The sequence below is a fragment of the Oncorhynchus mykiss genome, chromosome 11 (assembly GCF_013265735.2).
Source record: "Oncorhynchus mykiss isolate Arlee chromosome 11, USDA_OmykA_1.1, whole genome shotgun sequence".
Lineage (NCBI taxonomy): Eukaryota > Metazoa > Chordata > Actinopteri > Salmoniformes > Salmonidae > Oncorhynchus > Oncorhynchus mykiss.
The window spans coordinates 85,043,870-85,065,535 of NC_048575.1; the positions used below are offsets into that span (position 1 = coordinate 85,043,870).

The window sequence follows — 21,666 nt, forward strand, 5'->3', positions numbered from 1 at the left end:
TTCACCCCGAGAGTAACGGGTAGGTGAGAGTGAACCAGGATGTGGGTATGTTTCTGTGGTCATATTGCCAGGACCGGCCGGGGGAGTGGGCGGCGTTCATCCCCTGGCCAGAGATGGCCCAAAACTCACTCCCCCACTCCTCCACTAAACTCTCTCCTTTCCAGTGCGTACTGGGGTATCAGACGGTTCTAGCACCGTGGCATCAGAACCAGATCGAAGCCCCTGCGGTTGGCGAATGGTTCAAGTGCTCGGAGGAGGCAAAAAGCGAGCGCCGACCCCCACCGCAGCGAGGCCCCGGTGTTCACACCGGGGGACCGGGTCTGGCGAAACCTGCCCCTCCGCCTGCCCTGCCGGAAGCTGGGCCCGCGGTTTGTTCAACGTCCAGAGGAGACTGAATGAGGTGAGTTGTAGATTACAGCTTCCCTCAGATTATCGCATTAATCCCTCGTTCCATGTGTCTCTCCTCAGGCCGGTGGTGGCTGGTCTACTCCAGGAAGCTGAGGTGCGGGAGGTTTCTCCTCCCCCTCTGGACATCGAGGGGTCCCCGGCGTATACTGTGCGAGCCATCCTGGACTCGAGGCGTCGGGCGAGGGGCCTTCAGTACCTTGTGGAGTGGGAGGGGTACGGTCCGGAGGAGAGATGCTGGGTACCGGTGGAGGACATCCTGGACCCTTTGTTCCACCGTCTCCATCCGGATCGCCCTGCGCCTCGTCCTCTGGGTCGTCCCCAAGGTCGGTGTTGCTGGAGCTGCGCGTCAAGGGTTCTGTCTTTGTCTTTTCACACCTGGCTTCACTCAACCAATTTACTTGTTTATTATTTAACCCTCTGTTCCCCATGTTGTGTTCGTGAATGATTGTTTATTGTATTTCGGTCCGTGTTTTGTGGGCTATCATTGTTGCCTTGTATATTTGTAATTTTTGAGTACTTTAATTACTCATATCTGCTCATATCTGCTGTCCTGCGCCTGACTCCCTACACCAGCTAGACACAGGACCGCTACATTATGAAAGAAAAGAATTGTACTTTTGAATTCCGTAAAGTCAGTGTGTTAGTGATGAAATTGGTGTGAAATGTCAGAATAATAGTAGAGAGAGTGATTAATTTGGACTTTTATTTCTTTCATCCCATTCCTATTAGTTCGGAAATGTACATACACTCAATTAGTATTTGGTAGCATTGCCTTTAATTTGTTTAACTTGGGTCAAACTTGTCTGGTAGCCTTCCACAAGCTTCCCACAATAATTTGGGTGAATTTTGGCATATTCCTCCTGACTACGGTTGCAAACCGGACTAATTTTACTGTAGATATAGATAATTTTGTACCTGTTTCCTCCAGCATCTTCGCAAGGTCCTTTGCTGTTGGTCTGGGATTGATTTGCACTTTTCGCATCAAAGTACATTCATCTCTAGGAGACAGAACGCATCTCCTTCCTGAGCGGTATGACAGCTGTGTGGTCCCATGGTGTTTATACTTGCGTACTATTGTTTGTACAGATGAATGTGGTACCTTTAGGCATTTGGAAATTGCTCCCAAGGATGAACCAGACTTGTGGAGGTCTACAATTTTTTTCTGAGGTCTTGGCTGATTTCTTTTGATTTTCCCATTATGCAAAGCAAAGAGGCACTGAGTTTGAAGGTAGGCCTTGAAATACATCTACAGGTACACCTCCAATTGACTCAAATTATGACAATTAGCCTATCAGAAGCTTCTAAAGCCATGACATACTTTTCTGGAATTTTCCAAGCTGTTTAAAGGCACAGTCAACTTAGTGGATGTACACTTCTGTAAACAACATTTTGAAAAACTACCTGTGTCATGCACAAAGTAGATGTCCTAACCAACTTGCCAAAACTATAGCTTGTTTCACAAGAAATTTGTGGAGTGGATGAAAAATGAGATTTCATGACTTCAACCTAAGTGTATGTAAACTTTCGACTTCAACTGTACATTTCCATGCAGGGCCGACAGATACGTTCCTTAAAAAAGTGGAATTTTCAATGTAGGACATAAAAGACTGTAAAAACAACAGCAAATCATCTCAAAGAGATTTTAATTTAAGAAATCTGTTCCGAAGTGTATTCCCGCCCATAGTACAGAGACACGTGATTGTATACAAATGTAAGCAAGGTTTGAAATAATTATGTTTTAGTCTAACATATCTGTTTGGGATTCTCAATTTGCAAATGATTTGTCATTATGTTCCGGCCCCCGACCATTCGCTCCAGTACAAATCGTCCCACAGCTGAATTTAGTTGATGATCCCTACTCTTGTGGGTTATTCTACATTAAACTACATTATAGTATACCATTCATTTAGTATAGCAACCAATTTGCACCCATGTATATTATCATTTTGGAAATAACGAGGACACAATATTTTGCTATTATCACCTATGTTTATTAATAATCTTGACATGCATCAGATCTTAACAAGGACATATTATTCACATGCATACTGTCTGGAAAGAGATGAACGTTCACAAACACGTGATCTATGTGATCTATCCCATTATTTTAAATTCATTATTTTTGGTCATATCCATGTGATAATGTTACGATCTAGTATTCAGCTACATTACCTGCAGAGAGATAATGTTACGACCTAACATTCAGCTACATTACCTGTAGAGAGATCATGTTATGACCTAACATTCAGCTACATTACCTGCAGAGAGATAATGTTATGACCTAACATTCAGCTACATTACCTGTAGAGAGATAATGTTACGACCTAACATTCAGCTACATTACCTGCAGAGAGATGTTACGACCTAACATTCAGCTACATTACCTGCAGAGAGATAATGTTACGACCTAACATTCAGCTACATTACCTGTAGGGGGGCCGATGGCTGGGTAACAAAGTTCAGTTCAAGACAACAACCTGTCTTGATACCCACTCTTGCATTATTCACATTAAAGATTCGTTCACAATACATTTTTGGTGCTTAAGTAACCAGTGCGGCATGGTTCATTGTTTCAGGTATAGAGATATAACCCACAGGTTCATTGTTTCATTGGTTCAGGTATAGAGATACAACCCACAGGTTCATTGTTTCATTGGTTCAGGTATAGTGATATAACCCACAGGTTCATTGTTTCATTGGTTCAGGTATAGAGGTATAACCCACTGGTTCATTGGTTCAGGTATAGAGATATAACCCACAGGTTCATTGTTTCATTGGTTCAGGTATAGAGATATAACCCACAGGTTCATTGGTTCAGGTATAGAGATATAACCCACAGGTTCATTGTTTCATTGGTTCAGGTATAGAGATATAACCCACAGGTTCATTGTTTCATTGGTGCAGGTATAGAGATATAACCCATAGGTTTGGGTGGTTCAGGAGGTTCAGGTGGAGGAGTTGAGAATTCGTGAGTCGGAGGAGTCGGAGCGGTCCTCGTACTCCTCCTCATGGGTGTAGAGGGTCTGTTTGGCCCCGGGGGTGGGGGGGATGGGGGCAGGGTGGCAGCCCTCCTCCAGCTGGGAGAGACGGTGCTCTTCCTGGGGGCGGGAGGAGGAGAGGAGCGGAGAGGAGGAGGAGGAAGAGGAGAGGAGCGGAGAGCGTTGGAAGACGCCAGTGGAGGAGAAAGGAGAGACGTACTGAGCTGACCTGAGTTGGTACTGCTGCTGCAGTGTCATGGTGTTCCACAGCGTCACGTCGTTGCAGAAGGGTCCGACCTGGCCGCCACGTGTCAGAGAGTTCCTCAGCATCAAGGGGTAGCGGGGGGGATGGGGGAAAGACCCGGGGTGTAGGGCCAGGGGGCCGGACGACGAGTCAGACGAGAAGCGCAGAGACTCAGGCACCCTGAAAGCAGAGCCCACAGACCACTTAGCGGCGGAGGCCAGAGGGTGGTAGGACCCCAGGGGGTGATCGAGGAGGTGGCCATTGGAGGGAAGGACCAGGGTGTCGGGGTGGGGGTGACCCCCCCTGGCCTCCTGGGCCTGGCTGGACAGAAGCACCTCAATGGCCCCCACCAGGTCCCCTCCACACCCCTGCAGGATCAGCTCCAGCACCGGGGGCTTGTGGGATGGGAAGATCTTCTTCAGCACCTCCAGGGGTGGCCGGTTGGCTCGCAGGTTGAAAGGAAGGGAGACAGACCCAGACAGGCCCTCAATCACCAGGCTGTGGTCCACTGGCAGCCCCCCTGCCCCAACACCGGGGTAACCCTTAGTGGGGCTGTCTACCTTGGGCTCTGGAGAGGTGCTGCAGGTCTTGGGGAAGGCTAGGGGGAGAGGGAGGCTGGGAAGGGGATGGGGGAAGCTGTAGCGACACTCTTCGGCCTGGTTTGGGGTGCCCGGGGGCTCAGGGGTGAAGCAGGAAGGCTTGGAGCCCTCGGGGGAGCTGCTAGGGTCCTGGTCCTTCTCACTGCCGCTACCACCACCATTCTCCCCACCGGAGTGGTCCCCCGACGTATCCTCACTCAGGTCTACAGAGAACACAGAAACACATCCTCAGTCAGGACTACAGAGAACACAAAAACACATCCTCATTCAAGACTACAGAGAACACAGAAACACATCCTCAGTCAGGACTACAGAGACAGAAACACATCCTCAGTCAGGACTACAGAGAACAAAGAAACACATCCTCAGTCAGGAAAACAGAGAACACAGAAACACATCCTCAGTCAGGACTACAGAGAACACAGAAACACATCTTCAGTCAGGACTACAGAGAACACAGAAACACATCCTCAGTCAGGACCACAGAGAGCACAGAAACACATCCTCAGTCAGGACCACAGAGAACACAGAAACACATCCTCAGTCAGGACTACAGAGAACAGAAACACATCCTCAGTCAGGACTACAGAGAACACAGAAACACATCCTCAGTCAGGAATACAGAGACAGAAACACATCCTCAATCAGGACTACAGAGAACACAGAAACACATCCTCAGTCAGGATTACAAAGACAGAAACACATCCTCAGTCAGGACTACAGAGACAGAAACACATCCTCAGTCAGGACTACAGAGACAGAAACACATCCTCAGTCAGGACTACAGAGAACACAGAAACACATCCTCAGTCAGAACTACAGAGAACACAAACACATCCTCATTAAAATGACTACAGAGACAGAAACACATCCTCAGTCAGGACTACAGAGAACACAGAAACACATCCTCAGTCAGGACTACAGAGAACACAGAAACACATCCTCAGTCAGGACTACAGAAAACACAGAAACACATCTTCAGTCAGGACTACAGAGAACACAGAAACACATCTTCAGTCAGGACTACAGAGAACACAGAAACACATCCTCAGTCAGGACCACAGAGAGCACAGAAACACATCCTCAGTCAGGACCACAGAGAACAGGAACACATCCTCAGTCAGGACTACAGAGACAGAAACACATCCTCAGTCAGGACTACAGAGACAGAAACACATCCTCAGTCAGGACTACAGACAACACAGAAACACATCCTCAGTCAGGACTACAGAGACAGAAACACATCCTCAGTCAGGACTACAGAGAACACAGAAACACATCCTCAGTCAGGAACACAGAGACAGAAACACATCCTCAGTCAGGTCTACAGAGAACACAGAAACACATTCTCAGTCATGACTACAGAGAACACAGAAACACATCCTCAGTCAGGACTACAGAGAACACAGAAACACATCCTCAGTCAGGACTACAGAGACATAAACACATCCTCAGTCATGACTACAGAGAACACATCCTCAATCAGGACTACAGAGACAGAAACACATCCTGTCAGGACTACAGAGACAGAAACACATCCTCAGTCATGACTACATTGACAGAAACACATCCTCAGTCAGGACTACAGAGACAGAAACGCATTCTCAGTCATGACTAAATTGACAGAAACACATCCTCAGTCAGGACTACAGAGACAGAAACACATTCTCAGTCTTGACTACTGTTACGCACGCCTCTATGAAGAGGGAACGCAACACCCTGCTACAACTAAACTCTGTGATGCGAAAGAGGTATGGACTGTAGGTGCGAGTAAGGATGACAACAGGCAGAATGTGGTACCATTTACAAGGACTTTATTCCTTTACACGGTAATATGGGGAAAAGGGGCTGGACGGAACCAAAGCAAAGAAAGTAAATCTCAAAGCCCCTCCCTCTCCTATCTTACCTGCCTACCCACTACTTACCTATTTTAGCACCACCTGGTGCCCTAACCAAAATACAGGGAGTGGTCCGCCCAGGTCTTACCTAGTGTGCCTAGACAATGAATATACTACGGGTATATGTATGCCCGCGGGCCTCTTGCCTAAGCACTCCCAAGGTGCCTTCCCCTTCCCCCCCTGGGAACAAATGAAACAAAATTACACAATTTTAAAACAAACTAAGAAACAAAGTACATCAACTAAGCTCTACCTGAGCAACAAACTCAGAACATATCAACTCTCAGCAATGAACTCCCAGCAAAATCAACCTCCAGCAAAAATCTCTATCACAAACAATCGCTCAGCAATGACCTCAGCAAAATCTCTCTAGCAAAATCTCTCTCAGCAATCCCTACCTCCAAAATCTCTCTAGCAAAATCTCTCAGCAATCCCTACCTCCAAAATCTCTCAGCTGAACAGAACACTGGCTTTTATATAGCTTCAGAATGAATGTAACTGGAGACAGCTGTGTCTTGACGAGGGGGCGGGGTCAGCTCTCCAATTAGCCCTGGAGTCAACCAATCAGCTGCTTGAGGTTTTCAGGAAGCCATTTCCTGAAATAAACACATGCAAGTACACAAACTACAACACAAACTGGGGAACGTAACACGCCCACCACAAAAATTGCAAACCTAGTTTTGCAATAACAAAAGCCATCGCTTCCCCAGTTAGTAAACCCGTGATAGAGCGTCAGCAACCACATTCGCCGAGCCCTTCACATAAGCGATCTGTACATTATATCCTTATACAATCAGAGCCCACCGCATAAGGCGACGGTTCTGGTTGTACATTTGCTTCAAGAACACCAATGGATTATGGTCCGTGAAGACCATAACAGGCAAGGCACTGGAGCCCACATATACCTCAAAGAACTGTAAGGCAAGCAATAAAGCCAGCGTCTCTTGTTCAATTGTAGAGTATCTTGCCTGACACGAGTTGAACTTACGGGAGAAGAAACTGACGGGCCGATCCACACCGTCTTCATCTTCCTGTAAGAGAACCGCACCCACCCCCACTATACTAGCATCTACCTCCAACTTAAAAGGTTTGTCAAAGTTGGGGGCGGCAAGCACTGGGGCACTACAAAGTAGCGCTTTAGCGGACTCAAAAGCGTAGTTACAGTCCTTGGACCACTTGAATGGTACCTTGGGACTAAGCAGAGATGAAAGGGGAGCTACTACCGTTGAGAAATTCTTACAGAAGGTACGATAGTACCCTACCATCCCCAGGAATCTGCGCAACTGGCGGCGAGTAGTGGGAGCAGGAAAAGCAACAATTGCTTCCACTTTGCCAGTTACTGGGCGCACTTGACCTCGTCCCACTTGTTTACCTAAGTAAGTCACTGTAGCCTTCCCAAACTCACACTTGGCCAGATTGAGGGTTAAAGAAGCATTCTCCAACCGCTGAAACACACTTTTCAAAGTGGAGAGATGATCAGACCAAGTAGACGAATGAATCACCACATCGTCAAGGTAAGCAGTACAATTTGGCACATCTGCAAACACAATGTTAACTAGCCGCTGAAAAGTAGCAGGTGCATTACACATGCCAAAGGGCATCACAGTGTATTGTACGAAGTTATCTGGCGTAACAAAAGCCGATATGTCAGAAGCTCGAGAGGTCAGAGGCACCTGCCAATAACCTTTTAACAAATCTAACTTACTAACGTAAGCAGCAGAGCCAATTCTATCAATACAGTCATCTAAGCGAGGTAGAGGAAAAGAATCAGACTTTGTAACTGCATTTACGCGACGATAGTCCGTACATAAGCGGGATGTACCGTCAGGCTTAGGAACAAGAATACATGGGGAACTCCAGGAGCTGTTACTGGGTTTTGCCATGTCATTCTGTAATAAATAAGCTACCTCACTTTTCATTACCTCCCTTTTCTTAGCATTAACCCGGTACGGATGCTGACGTATAGGAACAGCGTTCCCCACATCCACGTCATGTTCCAAGATGGATGTGCGACTTGGAATGTCCTGAAACACACTGAGAAAACTGTTTTTCAATAGGATAAGATCCTTAGTTTGATCATTATCCAAATGTTCCATTTGAGAGGGTAACTTCTTCAGCATCTCTGAATTACATAGGCGTTCACCTTGCTGTAACGTATGGCGTAACTCCAACCCGTCCTCCTTATCCTCATCTAGGTCCCAGCCAGGCTTCAGCACCACCGCAGCCACACTGGAGACGGCGGGCTGGACCGGCTTACTTGAGGAGCTGTCGGGAGAATCGCGCCCATAATACGTTTTCAGCATGTTAACATGACACACACGGGAAGAAAGCCTTCGATCTGGTGTCTTTATCACATAATTGGTGTCATTGAGTTTCTTTTCCACCAGATATGGTCCAGAAAAACGTGCTGACAGAGATGAGCCAGGGATTGGCAACAAAACTAAAACTTGATCCCCTGGTGCAAATGAACGGCCAACAGCCTTTTTGTCATAATGCAACTTCATGCGTTTTTGAGACGAGGAGAGAGACTTTTGGGCTAACGCACATGCGGTGTGCAGTCTCTCCCGCATCTTACTGACATATTCCAACACATTTTTAGGGGCGCTACTGGGTGTAGGAGATAAGATATGCTCCTTCAAAACTTTAAGCGGACCCCGTGGGGTGTGTCCAAACACAAGGTCAGCAGGGCTGAACCCTAAGGACTCTTGTATCGTTTCCCTTATAGCAAATAGGACAAAGGGCACCCCCTCATCCCAATCAGTACTGGTATCCATACAATACTTGCGTAGCATTGCCTTCAGTGTCTGATGCCAGCGTTCTAGAGCCCCTTGGCTCTCTGGATGATACGGACTAGAGACCTGATGGGAAATACACAATGTCTTTAACACATTTGAAAACAGTTTAGACATTAAGTTGGATCCCTGATCAGTTTGGATTACTTTAGGGAGTCCAAACGTAGAGAAGAACTTCACTAGTGCCTTCACCACAGTCTTAGCCGTTATAGTACGGAGAGGAATAGCCTCTGGGTATTGAGTAGCACTGCACATTATTGTTAGTAGGAACTGGTTACCTGACCTGGTTTTCGGCAATGGACCTACACAATCAATTATCACTCTTTCAAACGGTTCCCCCACCACAGGAATCGGGCAGAGTGGCGCTCGTGGAACTGTTTGATTCACTTTCCCAGTGAGTTGACATATGTGACATGTTTTACAAAATTGGACCACGTCAGACTTCCAACCTGGCCAGAAGAAATGATGAAGGACCCGGTTATAAGTCTTTTTGATCCCCAAGTGTCCAGACCAACCCTTGTTCATGGGCGAGTGACAGCACCTGCTGTCGGAACGGTGTAGGAACAACCACTTGACACACTTCACTCCAGTCATTAATGGTGTCATGAGATGCCCATTTACGCATCAAAACTCCTGCTTCCATAAAGTAGGCGGTCTCTCTAGTTTTAGCTTCCTCAATGGAAATTACCGAAGCAAAACACTTGCGAAGACTGATGTCTTCTTTTTGACATTCAATCACCTTCTCAGGGGTGACAGACAAAAGAATGTCATGTAATTGGGGCACAATTTCGTTTTCCCCTGCCTTAGTTTTTACGGGGGTAAAAACTGTCGGCATTGCAGAAGGCATACTCGGTGCATTGTCTTCTACCTCAACATTCTCAAAAATAGAACTAGCCAAATCCACCACATCTCCTAGCTTGCGAGATTGTGCCCTCGTTAACACACAAGCAGGAAAAACATGTGGAAATGCTTGAACCAATTTCTCATCTGTAGTTCTGATTTCTGGATTGTCTACTACTTCTAACACAGGAATGACATTACCACCAGCAATATCATTCCCTAGTAGCAATGTGACTCCTTTTACTGGGAGTGTAGATACAACACCAACACGGAAATGTCCTGATACCAAGTCTGACACTAAGTGGACCCAGTGTAATGGTACAGGCACGGTTTGTCTCTATCCCCTGTAATATGACATGCGAGCCACAATACGTTTCAGGAGACCAGGGTAAAGCATCAGTAATGATTACTGACTGCGCCGCCCCAGTGTCTCGTAGGATTTGGATAGGCCTTTGATCAGCTTGTTCTCCTGTTAAGGAAACATAACCGGCAGAGATAAATGGAGCATAGACAGGATCCGGTTTCTCAAATGCTGAATCAACAACTCGATCCAATGGACGAGCCAAAGACTTGACAAAACCCAAACTTTTCATTTTTGGGGACGGTGACTGGGACTGTTTCGGTTTATTTTTCAAAACTGGGCAGTCCGCAATCACGTGACCCTTTTGGTGACAGTAAAAACATTCACGGATTTCATGAAAAGGCTTAGGGTTGTCAGAGGAAAAGCGACCTGAACGAGGAACTGATGACGTAATCGTCCGGCCTTCAAAACGTGGTGCACCAAAGACAGTCTTGTGTGTCAAAGCGTACTCATCTGCCAACACTGCTGCTTGGGCCAATGTCGCCACTTTCTGTTCATTTAAATGAACTACAATCCTATCTGGGAGGTTGCCTTTAAAGTCCTCCAACAGCATCAACTCCTTAATATCAGCAAATGTGTTAGCTTTGCTGGCTGAACACCAGCGACTAAACAGAGACTCTTTGTCCCTAGCAAATTCAACAAATGTACGGTGAGAGAGTTTCTTGTGGTTCCTGAAGCGCTGTCTATAAGCTTCAGGCACCAACTCATAAGCCCGCAACACGGTAGTTTTAACTGTATTGTAGTGTAAACTGTCTTCCAGGGAGAGAGCAGCTATTACTTCCTGGGCTTTCCCAGACAATTTACATTGTAACAGGAGCGGCCAAACCTCGAGTGGCCAATGCAGCGCAGCGGCTACACGCTCAAACGCAGAGAAATAAGAATCCACTTCCGACTCTCGGAATGGAGGGACTAAAGCTATGTTTTTACTCACGTCGAAGTGGGTTTGATGAGCAGCTTGTGGAGTCGCACTGGAGCGAGCGTCTAGCTCCAGTTGTCGGATCCTCACCTTGTCAGCTTCTATTTTCCTAATTTCAAGTTCAAAATTCATCTGTCTCTCTTTATCTTTTTGCTCCATTTCTAACCGAGCCAGCCTCACCTTCAGCCTAGCAGTTCCATCTGAACGACCCGAAGCAGAAGATAAAGGATCGAATCGGGGCAATGTAAAAGGGGTACGAGGAACCCCTTCCTCCGCCTTGTCCTCCGACTTGGTATCAGAAGGTCTACCCGTCTCCTCTCCTTGCAATGAGAGAATCCGTTCTCTCACTAAACCCTCCCTGACTAGCACCAAAAGCTCAGCCTTTAGGGCTTTCTCAGGGAAAACAAATCCATAATGGTCAGCTACAGCTATAAGGTCTACTTTACGAAACCTACCCAAACAATCAATAGAGGGCGCTTCACACCTCTATGAAGAGGGAACGCAACACCCTGCTACAACTAAACTCTCTGTGATGCGAAAGAGGTATGGACTGTAGGTGCGAGTAAGGATGACAACAGGCAGAATGTGGTACCGTTTACAAGGACTTTATTCCTTTACACGGTAATATGGGGAAAAGGGGCTGGACGGAACCAAAGCAAAGAAAGTAAATCTCAAAGCCCCTCCCTCTCCTATCTTACCTGCCTACCCACTACTTACCTATTTTAGCACCACCTGGTGCCCTAACCAAAATACAGGGAGTGGTCCGCCCAGGTCTTACCTAGTGTGCCTAGACAATGAATATACTACGGGTATATGTATGCCCGCGGGCCTCTTGCCTAAGCACTCCCAAGGTGCCTTCCCCTTCCCCCCCTGGGAACAAATGAAACAAAATTACACAATTTTAAAACAAACTAAGAAACAAAGTACATCAACTAAGCTCTACCTGAGCAACAAACTCAGAACATATCAACTCTCAGCAATGAACTCCCAGCAAAATCAACCTCCAGCAAAAATCTCTATCACAAACAATCGCTCAGCAATGACCTCAGCAAAATCTCTCTAGCAAAATCTCTCTCAGCAATCCCTACCTCCAAAATCTCTCTAGCAAAATCTCTCAGCAATCCCTACCTCCAAAATCTCTCAGCTGAACAGAACACTGGCTTTTATATAGCTTCAGAATGAATGTAACTGGAGACAGCTGTGTCTTGACGAGGGGGCGGGGTCAGCTCTCCAATTAGCCCTGGAGTCGACCAATCAGCTGCTTGAGGATTTCAGGAAGCCATTTCCTGAAATAAACACATGCAAGTACACAAACTACAACACATAAACTGGGGAACGCAACACTACATTGACAGAAACACATCCTCAGTCAGGACTACAGAGACAGAAACACATCCTCAGTCAGGACTGCAGAGAACACAGAAACACATCCTCAGTCAGGACTACAGAGAACACATCCTCAATCAGAACCACAGAGACATAAACACATTCTCAGTCAGGACTACAGAGAACACATCCTCAATCAGAACCACAGAGACAGAAACACATCCTCAGTCAGGACTACAGAGAACACAGAAACAGATCCTCAGTCAGGACCACAGAGACAGAAACACATCCTCAGTAAGGACTACAGAGAACACAGAAACACATCCTCAGTCAGGACTACAGACACAGAAAGACATCCTCAGTCAGGACTACAGAGACAGAAACACAACCTCAGTCAGGACTACAGAGACAGAAACACATCCTCAGTCAGGACTACAGTGACAGAAACACATCCTCAGTCAGGACTACAGAGAACACATCCTCAATCGGGACTACAGAGACAGACACACATCCTCAGTCAGGACTACAGAGAACACAAAAACACATCCTCAGTCAGGACTACAGAGACAGAAACACATCCTCAGTCAGGACAACAGAGACAGAAACACATCCTCAGTCAGGACTACAGAGACAGAAGCACATGCTTAGTCAGGACTACAGAGAACACAGAAACACATCCTCAGTCAGGACTACAGAGACAGAAGCACATGCTTAGTCAGGACTACAGAGAACACAGAAACACATCCTCAGTCAGGACTACAGAGACAGAAACACATCCTCAGTCAGGACAACAGAGACAGAAACACATCCTCAGTCAGGACTTCAGAGAACACAGAAACACATCCTCATTCAGGACTACAGAGACAGAAACACATCCACAGTCAGGACTACAGAGACAGAAACACATCCTCAGTCAGGACTACAGAGAACACAGAAACACATCCTCAGTAAAAGACTACAGAGACAGAAACACATCCTCAGTCAGGACCACAGAGAACACAGAAACACATCCTCAGTCAGGACTACAGAGAACACAGAAACACATCCTCAGTCAGGACCACAGAGAACACAGAAACACATCCTCAGTCAGGACTACAGAGAACACAGAAACACATCCTCAGTCAGGACTACAGAGACAGAAACACATCCTCAGTCAGGACTTCAGAGACAGAAACACATCCTCAGTCAGGACTACAGAGACAGAAACACATTCTCAGTCATGACTACATTGACAGAAACACATCCTCAGTCAGGACTACAGAGACAGAAACACATCCTCAGTCAGGACTACAGAGAACACAGAAACACATCATAAGTCAGGACTACAGAGAACACATCCTCAATCAGAACCAAAGAGACAGAAACACATCCTCAGTCAGGAATACAGAGAACACATCCTCAATCAGAACCACAGAGACAGAAACACATCCTCAGTCAGGACTACAGAGAACACAAAAACACATCCTCAGTCAGGACCACAGAGACAGAAACACATCCTCAGTCAGGACTACAGAGAACACAGAAACACATCCTCAGTCAGGACTACAGACACAGAAAGACATCCTCAGTCAGGACTACAGAGAACACAGAAACACATCCTCAGTCAGGACTACAGACACAGAAAGACATCCTCAGTCAGGACTAGAAGAGACAGAAACACATGCTCAGGCAGGACTACAGAGACAGAAGTAAATCCTCAGTCAGGACTACAGAGAACACAGAAACACATCCTCAGTCAGGACTAGAGACACAGAAAGACATCCTCAGTTAGGACTACAGAGACAGAAACACAACCTCAGTCAGGACTACAGAGACAGAAACACAAAATCAATCAGGACTACAGAGACAGAAACACATCCTCAGTCAGGACTACAGAGACAGAAACACATCCTCAGTCAGGACTACAGAGAACACAGAAACACATCCCCAGTCAGGACTACAGAGAACACAGAAACACATCCTCAGTCAGGACTACAGAGAACACAGAAACACATCCTCAGTCAGGACTACAGAGAACACAGAAACACATCCTCAGTCATGACTACAGAGAACAAAGAAACACATCCTCAGTCATGACTACAGAGAACACAGAAACACATCCTCAGTCAGGACTACAGAGAACACAGAAACACATCCTCAATCAGGACTACAGAGAACACAGAAACACATCCTCAGTCAGGACTACAGAGACAGAAACACATCCTCAGTCAGGACTACAGAGACAGAAACACATCCTCAGTCAGGACTACAGAGACAGAAACACATCCTCAGTCAGGACTACAGAGACAGAAACACATCCTCAGTCAGGACTACAGAGAACACATCCTCAATCAGGACTACAGAGACAGAAACACATCCTCAGTCATGACTACAGAGACGGAAACACATCCTCAGTCATGACTAAATTGACAGAAACACATCCTCAGTCAGGACTACAGAGACAGAAACACATTCTCAGTCATGACTACATTGACAGAAACACATCCTCAGTCAGGACTACAGAGAACACAGAAACACATCCTCAGTCAGGACTACAGAGACATAAACACATCCTCAATCAGGACTACAGAGACAGAAACACATCCTCAGTCAGGACTACAGAGACAGAAGCACATGCTTAGTCAGGACTACAGAGAACACAGAAACACAACCTCAGTCAGGACTACAGAGACAGAAACACATCCTCAGTCAGGACAACAGAGACAGAAACACATCCTCAGTCAGGACTTCAGAGAACACAGAAACACATCCTCATTCAGGACTACAGAGACAGAAACACATCCACAGTCAGGACTACAGAGACAGAAACACATCCTCAGTCAGGACTACAGAGAACACAGAAACACATCCTCAGTAAAAGACTACAGAGACAGAAACACATCCTCAGTCAGGACCACAGAGAACACAGAAACACATCCTCAGTCAGGACTACAGAGAACACAGAAACACATCCTCAGTCAGGACTACAGAGACAGAAACACATCCTCAGTCAGGACTTCAGAGACAGAAACACATCCTCAGTCAGGACTACAGAGACAGAAACACATTCTCAGTCATGACTACATTGACAGAAACACATCCTCAGTCAGGACTACAGAGACAGAAACACATCCTCAGTCAGGACTACAGAGAACACAGAAACACATCATAAGTCAGGACTACAGAGAACACATCCTCAATCAGAACCAAAGAGACAGAAACACATCCTCAGTCAGGAATACAGAGAACACATCCTCAATCAGAACCACAGAGACAGAAACACATCCTCAGTCAGGACTACAGAGAACACAAAAACACATCCTCAGTCAGGACCACAGAGACAGAAACACATCCTCAGTCAGGACTACAGAGAACACAGAAACACATCCTCAGTCAGGACTACAGACACAGAAAGACATCCTCAGTCAGGACTACAGAGAACACAGAAACACATCCTCAGTCAGGACTACAGACACAGAAAGACATCCTCAGTCAGGACTAGAAGAGACAGAAACACATGCTCAGGCAGGACTACAGAGACAGAAGTAAATCCTCAGTCAGGACTACAGAGAACACAGAAACACATCCTCAGTCAGGACTAGAGACACAGAAAGACATCCTCAGTTAGGACTACAGAGACAGAAACACAACCTCAGTCAGGACTACAGAGACAGAAACACAAAATCAATCAGGACTACAGAGACAGAAACACATCCTCAGTCAGGACTACAGAGACAGAAACACATCCTCAGTCAGGACTACAGAGAACACAGAAACACATTCCCAGTCAGGACTACAGAGAACACAGAAACACATCCTCAGTCAGGACTACAGAGAACACAGAAACACATCCTCAGTCAGGACTACAGAGAACACAGAAACACATCCTCAGTCATGACTACAGAGAACACAGAAACACATCCTCAGTCATGACTACAGAGAACACAGAAACACATCCTCAGTCAGGACTACAGAGAACACAGAAACACATCCTCAATCAGGACTACAGAGAACACAGAAACACATCCTCAGTCAGGACTACAGAGACAGAAACACATCCTCAGTCAGGACTACAGAGACAGAAACACATCCTCAGTCAGGACTACAGAGACAGAAACACATCCTCAGTCAGGACTACAGAGACAGAAACACATCCTCAGTCAGGACTACAGAGAACACATCCTCAATCAGGACTACAGAGACAGAAACACATCCTCAGTCATGACTACAGAGACGGAAACACATCCTCAGTCATGACTAAATTGACAGAAACACATCCTCAGTCAGGACTACAGAGACAGAAACACATTCTCAGTCATGACTACATTGACAGAAACACATCCTCAGTCAGGACTACAGAGAACACAGAAACACATCCTCAGTCAGGACTACAGAGACATAAACACATCCTCAATCAGGACTACAGAGACAGAAACACATCCTCAGTCAGGACTACAGAGACAGAACCACATCCTCAGTCAGGACTACAGAGACAGAAACGTATTCTCAGTCATGAATAAATTGACAGAAACACATCCTCAGTCAGGACTACAGAGACAGAAACACATTCTCAGTCATGACTACATTGACAGAAACACATCCTCAGTCAGGACTACAGAGACAGAAACACATCCTCAGTCAGGACTACAGAGAACACAGAAACACATCCTCAGTCAGGACAACAGAGAACACATCCTCAATCAGAACCACAGAGACATAAACACATTCTCAGTCAGGACTACAGAGAACACATCCTCAATCAGAACCACAGAGACAAAAACACATCCTCAGTCAGGACTACAGAGAACACAGAAACACATCCTCAGTCAGGACCACAAAGACAGAAACACATCCTCAGTCAGGACTACAGAGAACACAGAAACACATCCTCAGTCAGGACTACAGACACAGAAAGACATCCTCAGTCAGGACTACAGAGACAGAAACACAACCTCAGTCAGGACTACAGAGACAGAAACACATCCTCAATCAGGACTACAGAGAACACAGAAACACATCCTCAGTCAGGACTACAGAGACAGAAACACATCCTCAGTCAGGACTACAGAGACAGAAACACATCCTCAGTCATGACTACATTGACAGAAACACATCCTCAGTCAGAACTACAGAGACAGAAACACATCCTCAAGTCAGGACTACAAAGACAGAAACACATCCTCAATCAGGACTACAGAGAACACAGAAACACATCCTCAGTCAGGACTACAGAGAACACATCCTCAATCAGAACCACAGAGACATAAACACATCCTCAGTCAGGACTACAGAGAACACATCCTCAATCAGAACCACAGAGACAGAAACACATCCTCGGTCAGGACTACAGAGAACACAGAAACACATCCTCAGTCAGGACCACAGAGACAGAAACATATCCTCAGTCAGGACTACAGAGAACACAGAAACACATCCTCAGTCAGGACTACAGACACAGAAAGACATCCTCAGTCAGGACTACAGAGACAGAAACACAACCTCAGTCATGACTACATTGACAGAAACACATCCTCAGTCAGGACTACAGAGACAGAAACACATTCTCAGTCATGACTAAATTGACAGAAACACATCCTCAGTCAGGACTACAGAGACAGAAACACATTCTCAGTCATGACTACATTGACAGAAACACATCCTCAGTCAGGACTACAGAGACAGAAACACATCCTCAGTCAGGACTACAGAGAACACAGAAACACATCCTCAGTCAGGACTACCGAGAACACATCCTCAATCAGAACCACAGAGACAGAAACACATCCTCAGTCAGGACTAGAAGAGACAGAAACACATGCTCAGTCAGGACTACTGAGACAGAAGTAAATCCTCAGTCAGGACTACAGAGAACACAGAAACACATCCTCAGTCAGGACTACAGAGACAGAAACGCATTCTTAGTCATGACTAAATTGACAGAAACACATCCTCAGTCAGGACTACAGAGACAGAAACACATTCTCAGTCATGACTACATTGACAGAAACACATCCTCAGTCAGGACTACAGAGACAGAAACACATCCTCAGTCAGGACTACAGAGAACACAGAAACACATCCTCAGTCAGGACTACAGAGAACACATCCTCAATCAGAACCACAGAGACATAAACACATTCTCAGTCAGGACTACAGAGAACACATCCTCAATCAGAACCACAGAGACAGAAACATATCCTCAGTCAGGACTACAGAGAACACAGAAACACATCCTCAGTCAGGAATACAGAGACAGAAACACATCCTCAGTCAGGACTACAGAGAACACAGAAACACATCCTCAGTCAGGACTACAGACACAGAAAGACATCCTCAGTCAGGACTACAGAGACAGAAACACAACCTCAGTCAGGACTACAGAGACAGAAACACATCCTCAATCAGGACTACAGAGAACACAGAAACACATCCTCAGTCAGGACTACAGAGACAGAAACACATCCTCAGTCATGACTACAGAGACAGAAACACATCCTCAGTCAGGACTACAGAGACAGAAACACATCCTCAGTCAGGACTACAGAGAACACAGAAACACATCCTCAGTCAGGACTACAGAGAACACATCCTCAATCAGAACCACAGAGACATAAACACATCCTCAGTCAGGACTACAGAGAACACAGAAACACATCCTCAGTCAGGACCACAGAGACAGAAACACATCCTCAGTCAGGACTACAGAGAACACAGAAACACATCCTCAGTCAGGACTACAGACACAGAAAGACATCCTCAGTCAGGACTACAGAGACAGAAACACAACCTCAGTCATGACTACATTGACAGAAACACATCCTCAGTCAGGACTACAGAGACAGAAACACATTCTCAGTCATGACTAAATTGACAGAAACACATCCTCAGTCAGGACTACAGAGACAGAAACACATTCTCAGTCATGACTACATTGACAGAAACACATCCTCAGTCAGGACTACAGAGACAGAAACACATCCTCAGTCAGGACTACAGAGAACACAGAAACACATCCTCAGTCAGGACTACAGAGAACACATCCTCAATCAGAACCACAGAGACAGAAACACATCCTCAGTCAGGACTAGAAGAGACAGAAACACATGCTTAGTCAGGACTACAGAGACAGAAGTAAATCCTCAGTCAGGACTACAGAGAACACAGAAACACATCCTCAGTCAGGACTACAGAGACAGAAACACAACCTCAGTCAGGACTACAGAGACAGAAACACGAAATCAATCAGGACTACAGAGACAGAAACACATCCTCAGTCAGGACTACAGAGACAGAAACACATCCTCAGTCAGGACTACAGAGAACACAGAAACACATCCCCAGTCATGACTACAGAGAACACAGAAACACATCCTCAGTCATGACTACAGAGAACACAGAAACACATCTTCAATCAGGACTACAGAGAAGACAGAAACACATCCTCAGTCAGGACTACAGAGACAGAAACACATCCTCAGTCAGGACTACAGAGACAGAAACACATCCTCAGTCAGGACTACAGAGACAGAAACACATCCTCAGTCAGGACTACAGAGAACACATCCTCAATCAGGACTACAGAGACAGAAACACATCCTCAGTCAGGACTACAGAGACAGAAACACATCCTCAGTCATGACTACATTGACAGAAACACATCCTCAGTCAGGACTACAGAGACAGAAACACATTCTTAGTCATGACAACATTGACAGAAACACATCCTCAGTCAGGACTACAGAGACAGAAACACATCCTCAGTCAGGACTACAGAGAACACAGAAACACATCCTCAGTCAGGACTACAGACACAGAAAGACATCCTCAGTCAGGACTACAGAGACAGAAACACAACCTCAGCCATGACTACATTGACAGAAACACATCCTCAGTCAGGACTACAGAGACAGAAACACATTCTCAGTCATGACTAAATTGACAGAAACACATCCTCAGTCAGGACTACAGAGACAGAAACACATTCTCAGTCATGACTACATTGACAGAAACACATCCTCAGTCAGGACTACAGAGACAGAAACACATCCTCAGTCAGGACTACAGAGAACACATCCTCAATCAGAACCACAGAGACAGAAACACATCCTCAGTCAGGACTAGAAGAGACAGAAACAAATGCTCAGTCAGGACTACAGAGACAGAAGTAAATCCTCAGTCAGGACTACAGAGAACACAGAAACACATCCTCAGTCAGGACTACAGAGACAGAAACACAACCTCAGCCATGACTACATTGACAGAAACACATCCTCAGTCAGGACTACAGAGACAGAAACACATTCTCAGTCATGACTAAATTGACAGAAACACATCCTCAGTCAGGACTACAGAGACAGAAACACATTCTCAGTCATGACTACATTGACAGAAACACATCCTCAGTCAGGACTACAGAGACAGAAACACATCCTCAGTCAGGACTACAGAGAACACATCCTCAATCAGAACCACAGAGACAGAAACACATCCTCAGTCAGGACTAGAAGAGACAGAAACAAATGCTCAGTCAGGACTACAGAGACAGAAGTAAATCCTCAGTCAGGACTACAGAGAACACAGAAACACATCCTCAGTCAGGACTAGAGACACAGAAAGACATCCTCAGTCAGGACTACAGAGACAGAAACACAACCTCAGTCAGGACTACAGAGACAGAAACACAAAATCAATCAGGACTACAGAGACAGAAACACATCCTCAGTCAGGACTACAGAGACAGAAACACATCCTCAGTCAGGACTACAGAGAACACAGAAACACATCCCCAGTCAGGACTACAGAGAACACAGAAACACATCCTCAGTCATGACTACAGAGAACACAGAAACACATCCTCAATCAGGACTACAGAGAACACAGAAAAACATCCTCAGTCAGGACTACAGAGACAGAAACACATCCTCAGTCAGGACTACAGAGACAGAAACACATCCTCCGTCAGGACTACAGAGACAGAAACACATCCTCAGTCAGGACTACAGAGACAGAAACACATCCTCAGTCAGGACTACAGAGACAGAAGTAAATCCTCAGTCAGGACTACAGAGAACACAGAAACACATCCTCAGTCAGGACTAGAGACACAGAAAGACATCCTCAGTCAGGACTACAGAGACAGAAACACAACCTCAGTCAGGACTACAGAGACAGAAACACAAAATCAATCAGGACTACAGAGACAGAAACACATCCTCAGTCAGGACTACAGAGACAGAAACACATCCTCAGTCAGGACTACAGAGAACACAGAAACACATCCCCAGTCAGGACTACAGAGAACACAGAAACACATCCTCAGTCATGA

General features: G+C 45.9%; 1 protein-coding gene across 1 annotated transcript in view; it reads right to left on the reverse strand.

The window, feature by feature from the left end:
- Positions 1-2,244: 2,244 nt before the first annotated feature.
- Positions 2,245-21,666, reverse strand: part of LOC118937429 (doublesex- and mab-3-related transcription factor 3-like) — a 76,259-nt gene continuing 56,837 nt past the window's right edge. The window contains exon 2 of the mRNA XM_036936595.1: positions 2,245-4,432. Coding sequence (XP_036792490.1) covers positions 3,354-4,432 — 1,079 coding nt within the window. The 3' untranslated portion in view covers positions 2,245-3,353. The remainder of the gene's footprint in view (positions 4,433-21,666) is intronic.